Source organism: Xiphophorus hellerii, chromosome 17, assembly GCF_003331165.1.
Source record: "Xiphophorus hellerii strain 12219 chromosome 17, Xiphophorus_hellerii-4.1, whole genome shotgun sequence".
NCBI lineage: Eukaryota > Metazoa > Chordata > Actinopteri > Cyprinodontiformes > Poeciliidae > Xiphophorus > Xiphophorus hellerii.
Window position 1 is genome coordinate 12,253,093 of NC_045688.1, and position 6,000 is coordinate 12,259,092.

At 38.6% G+C, this 6,000-nt stretch overlaps 1 protein-coding gene across 2 annotated transcripts in view; it reads right to left on the reverse strand.

Annotated features, from left to right (window-relative positions):
* mdfic (MyoD family inhibitor domain containing) overlaps nt 1-4,712 on the reverse strand; it is a 28,853-nt gene extending 24,141 nt beyond the window's left edge. Inside the window, exons 1-3 of one of the 2 annotated variants that reach the window (XM_032589785.1) lie at nt 4,368-4,712; nt 3,893-4,000; nt 188-298 (exon numbers count right to left, since the gene is read on the reverse strand). In XM_032589785.1, the coding sequence (XP_032445676.1) occupies nt 188-298; nt 3,893-3,986 (205 nt within the window). In that variant the 5' untranslated portion in view covers nt 3,987-4,000; nt 4,368-4,712. Of the gene's footprint in view, nt 1-187; nt 299-3,892; nt 4,077-4,367 lie in introns of both variants that reach the window. The other variant, XM_032589784.1, reaches the window with a different exon arrangement.
* Between the last annotated feature and the right edge of the window lie 1,288 nt (nt 4,713-6,000).

The window sequence follows — 6,000 nt, forward strand, 5'->3', positions numbered from 1 at the left end:
AAAATTAAAGCAGTTTCAAATGTTGAATAAAAAACAGTCACTTGCAGCAGTTAGGCTGATCTGGCATGTTAATCACTTTCACTCTCTTCAATTAAATGCCTCATTGTTTATTATTTAGAGAGAGAAAAAAAAAGCACAAAGATGTACTGCTGTTTGCCCACAGTTTACCCGGGTCATTAAGACTTACTCCTCACAGGCTTGCAATAATTAGGCTTCTCCTCCGTCACGTGACTTTGTCCTTCAGTGGATTGTTTCCTAGGAGAAGGCGCGCTTCCTGATGATTCACTGTCACAAGCATCTGGGGAGAGAAGTCACAAGAAGTGGATGTTAAGTATGGCTCAAAATGAAAAATAAAAGTTCCTGCAGCTGCATGAGTGGTCGGACATTTACATACAGTCCTCATAGGCATGGAAGTTATTTTGTTTTGAGGCTCGTAAGCATTTATTGAAACACAGAGTGTGGCATAATACATACACAGCAACAAATATTTGGTTTAAAATCCATCTGGCTCAATAGTTGATCTATCTTCATGGCAGAAGAGGTGAGTTTGTTTCCTAGTACAGAGCCCATTTTTAACTCAAGTCCACAATTTTCTGGCATAGCTTGGACTGCATTTACACGAGACCACTATCTGGAAACCGATGGTGTTTTGGAAGATATCTTCAATCCACTGTTGTTATGCCAGGGTCAAATGTAGCACTGCGATTTTAACATGTCGTCAAAACATGCATGCGCTTTTAAACCCTTAGCTTCCACCTTCACATCTCCGTCTCAAATGAACAAAGTGTAACACATGTTAGTTATCAGACGTTGTGTTAAACTAGACAGCACACACAGGACAATGCAATGCATTCAGGTTTCAGGTTCAGGTGACAATGCTATCCAACATTGTTTTTGTTGTTTTCTGCCTATGCACGTGCAGAACACACCTTCACCTGAAATCAATAGCCCACTTGGAAACAAATGGGTTTTCTAAAAAGGTAATGATCCTGATAAACATGAACACTGGTCTTGGAATAGATGAAAATTTGTGAATTCCGTGAGTAGATTCTGTGTGTACATACCAATTGATTTAAATAAACCCTTATTATCGCTGATAAGAACAGTGGCTAACTGGAGCAGCACTATGCCATACCCCTAGTAAAGACCACAAAAAAGTGCATGATTAGTGACTTTTAACCAAATACTTGTGGGGATGAATGTATCTATACGAGGATTAGAGAAAATCCACACTGAAAAACAAAAGTGTGCTTCTAATTCATTTCTTTAATGTAATAAAGTTACATGGTGTGAACTGCTCAAAGCATTATGAAACAATCTGCAAACCAACAGCATATTACTGCCCAAAAGTGGGTATAAACTCCTGATTGCCAAAAAGCAAGGTTACCTATAAACACTTTTGTACCAAACGTTTCACATTCCCGTTTGGGTTGGTCGTACCGGGCCGAAAATCAGCTGTGTAACCTGTAGGTGCAAAAGGCCGCCCTCCTTTTTCACGCCAGCAAAAACAACCTCCTGGCAACGTGTGCGAAATGGTGGGACGGTTCAGGTGAAAGTCCCTGCCAGAGCTCTGGATCTCATTTTCTTTCTCCCAGTGCTCCCAAGTGTGCTCTACCTGCCAAGATTCTTTTCCTGCTATAAAGGCTGCATTCATCTAAATTGGAAAAGCATTCAGGCAAAAAAAAACAAAAAACAAAACTGGCCTGATAGCCTTGCACAAACACAAGAAACGCTTAATCTGTCTCTCAAATTGGTTTCCTGTGTTTAACATTATGGCTTGTTTATTGCATACTGTTGTTTTGATGTGAAACTGAATCAAGGGTTTGATCACAGAGCAGACCTGATATAGCTTTGCTTCACTCCAATAACAATCCAGTTTACAAGCAGCGATGGATAAGTGGTCAGAGGTGTAAGATAGTAAAACTCGAAGCGGAAGCATGGTGAGATCAATTGGAGTATTTAAGCATCACAATTTACTTAAAATCAGCCTATATCAGAGGATCCGCCATCCACTGAAGGGGAAAATCCACCAAAAACAAAAATGGAATCCATTTACAATCCAGCAGTCCCATGCGATTGTCCTACTTTCCTATTTTTTTCTTTTTGAAACAGTACCATAATGATGATCGGTTAACGGTCCGTTGCTTGTTTGAAGAAAAATGAAAAGCGGGTGTGGGGGTAAGCTTATTTTACATGTGATAATCTTAGGGGCAACTGGAAAGTTAATTAAAAAATATAATTGGCTGTGTGGTTGCTGTTAATAGTCAGCAGGGTGTTTCCTCCAACTTTATTAAGGGAAAAAAAAAAAAAAACAGGCACAAACATTATCAAGGCTTTCAGACTGGCACACAGATAATGACTTTTACTGAAAGTTGCCTGAAAGTATAAGAAAATCCCAACCCAAAGCTACTTTCAGTCATGTTTTCTGTTTAATTTTTTTTAACGCAAGTTTCGAAGCCGAATACGTAAGTATATTTATAGCTCAAGTTTATTGGATGAAACAGAGGGAGAACTTGATGCACACATGAGCTATGTACGTGTTTCACACATTTTAGCTTGCCAGCTACAAATGTGTGGAGGCTGTTCTTGAACGAACAGTGCTCTGGGCAAGAAACTACAAGAGTCTACCAGTCAAGGTTTATCTATTGTACACTTTGTGCTTGTCTGGATAAAAGGTGGATAAAAGGTGGCCAAAATACAAAAAAAAAAAAGCTGTGGTGTGAGCAGTACAAGTACTTTTCGTAGCCAAATTCCTGAAGAAACATTTATCACTGCATATCGCAAACATAAGAAAGTTTTCTGTACCCTTGCCCTCCTCTGAGTGGGCATAAAAATAACTAGTGGTGTTGCCAAGTTGGCAATTTCATCGTTATCAAAAAGAAGCATTTAGGTCACTCTAACTCTTAAGAAATGCAGATCTCGTCCAATAGTGGAGACTTCAATCTCAAACCATTGTTTTTATTCTGCTCAATATTCAGTGGGAGCTGTCATGGATCCTATGAGCATCCCAAAACACTCACAGGAGCATCAGTCGTGACGCATCTGTCCCTCTCAGCTGCTGTCAGAAAAGGGGATTTTCACTCCTCCACATACGAACTGCAAATAAATCTTGTTGCAGTAAGCAATTAATCAACTAATCGCATAATAAATTAAACTGAGCTTGATCATTTCCATTCTGATCCAAATTTTGTTTACAGAGAATTCATAATCCATTTTCTTTGTTGTTTTGGTTGTGTGTGGCTTTTATTTATTGTTTTTAAGTGTTGTGTTTTATTGTCATCATTTTGTCTTCCAGTGTTCTGCACAAAATTAAAGTTTATTAGCCTTTGATAGGACAAACCTGCATTTTATGCCATTATGCTCACATCAAACTATAAAACGAGTACCCAAATTTGTTTCATTTCCATCAATCCCAAGCTAGGATATAGAAGGAGAATTAGAAATGTGCCAATGAAAAATATTGTTTAAAAAAAAACAATTCATTTAAACATTAAAGCATTTTTAACTCATTTTGTCTCTCCCACTGAATTATTAACCTTCACTACAGGGGCCACTACAATTACATACAAATTGTAAATTATGTAAAATGGTCTCTCCTTTTCTCAGGACTCAGATTAAGTTTTTAATTTTTTTTCTTCACAACTCCTGCTGCCGCCCACCAAGCCTGCCACTCTGGGCAGTGAGCCTCATTGCCCAGCTGCTGCCATCTGAGCAGCTGCCTTAATACATTTAAGGAGTTTTTTTCTTTTTATTTATTCCACCACCGCTTAATAATATACAAGTTATCCATTCTGACAAAACCTCTGTGGAACTCCTATACTTGACATTAACCTAAATTCGATGAATACACACCTAAAACCACTGATTAATGGCCTGTCTTGTGCTCTCCTACCGTGTGACGCTAACAGCAGGGGACTTGTTTCTAGCCGTGGGCCCTGTCCTGGACCCGCCGGCCCTTCTGATGGATGGACAGTCTCCTTGGACATGAGACAGTCGTCCTCTTCGAAGGGAGAAAAAAAATTATAAACCACCACCAGCAGAAGTAGTTCCTCCCTTCTTTTCCTCAGCCCCCAGTCCTGCAAAAAGCAATAAGTCTCACAATCAGCGCAGCGTTTTCAGACACAAAGCAAAACTATGGAAGTCGTTACTCAAACTGCTTATTCACACGCCGAGAAAAGTGACGTCGAGCTCCAGTAAAACTTAGTGGAAATTTCCCTCCGCACGCTCTTTATGTAAACTTTGCTGAAAGAGTTTATAAGCAGCCCATTTGTTAACGGTCTGCCTTTTTTTGTTGTTTCATAGCAAAAAATAATAATAATAAGAAGAAGAAGAAGCAATGGCAGATTTACTGTTTGTGTCCGACTTACCTTTCAAACATGACAACTCTCTCACTTTCAGTTCAAATGTGACTTATTCCCATCCTTCTTTCCCTCCTTCAACTCGTTCCTCAAAACGTTAAGGGGGGGAAAATTAAAGACAACTTTCACACCCGACAGTTTCCTCCTACTCTAACTGTTCGACGGTCGTAGTCCAAGATATTCCAGCTGGTTTTTTTGACGTACAAAAAGTCGAAAACATGATCCTCCTTGACGCTTTCGGCGCGCAGTTGCGGTAAGTTTACTCGGGACACTTCAGGTCTAAAACATTTTCATCATATCCGGATTCCAGCAGCGCAACTAGTGAAGCCTCACTCTTCTCGCTTTCTCTCGCCTTGGCGGCGGGGAGGAAAACAAAGCCCTCCCTGTTGATGTTTACCCAAATTTATGTGGGTGTTTGTGTGTGCGCGCGCGCGCGCGAGAAAAAATAAAATAAAATGGAAAAAATGTAAATAATTTTTGCCTGATGGAAATTTTTCATACTAGGTTACAGTATATTTAACAAAAATGTTTCCAAAACTCTCTCTGAGACAAACGTTTCGTATAAAATGTATTCAAATATTTAACTTTTTTAAAAAGTTCAATATTTTAGCAAGAAAAGACCACATGTGAAAGTGTAAATATGGTCTGAAATGACTCTGTTGTTTATGTTGCAATTGCTCATAGAAAGTACTCTCAGCTGGGTTTTTTTTTGTTGTTTTGTTTTTACTTAATTATCCGTTGTCATTAACTTTGAGTGCTCTCTTTGTCTTCCTTTTCCCTGGATGCAACCATTCACTGAGTCATTGCTGCCTTTTTTTTATTTATTTAATAGAAAGTGCCCCGGACCAGAGCTCCTGTGTTTTGGTTTGATGGAAAGAAGCATTAGTAACACTTGTTTCCATTAACATTGTCCGTTTCTGTTTTCTTCTTTTTCAGTAAATGGCTCGGTAATTTTGTATGTAATCTCAATTATTTTTTTTTTTATCTTGTCCGTGTTTATGTTTAGACTCGAGCTGTTCCCTTTCACTGTTGCCACAATGACTCAACTGATATTTTTTTTAATATATTTTTTTTATATTTTTAGATTACCTGAGTGACTGCTGTGCTACAGATTCAGATGAATTGCATTGTGTGAAATTTGAGCCAATTCTTACTGCACAATCAGACTGCACTAGAATAATTTGCATTGATATGGACTGAATCAAATAGTCTTGTAGAGGACCTTAAGATTGCTTGTTGCAAATTGGCACTATTTCAATCATCATCTAATTGAGCATTAAAGTGTAAGTGGTACTAAACAACATAGCCCAAATATTGTTTCAGAGATACCAATATGGGCCGCAAAAAAACATCTTTAAGATTTTGATCATGACTACTTAGTAGTTAGCTAATATTCTAAAAAATAAATAAATAGAGTCTGATGGGATCACCTCAATTTACTGCAGACTATGTTTACTGGTACTAAATTAACTAATACAGAACAGCTCAGAGTCCAGTAGTATCTACTGCAGGCCTTTTGCAACAACACTGTGTTACTAATCACTTTTGGGGCCGTTTACATGTCTGTGCGACGAGGCACAGACTGGTAGACTTTGCCTATCTTAGTAGACAAAGTTAAGTCTCGGTTCACTCAAGGACAGCA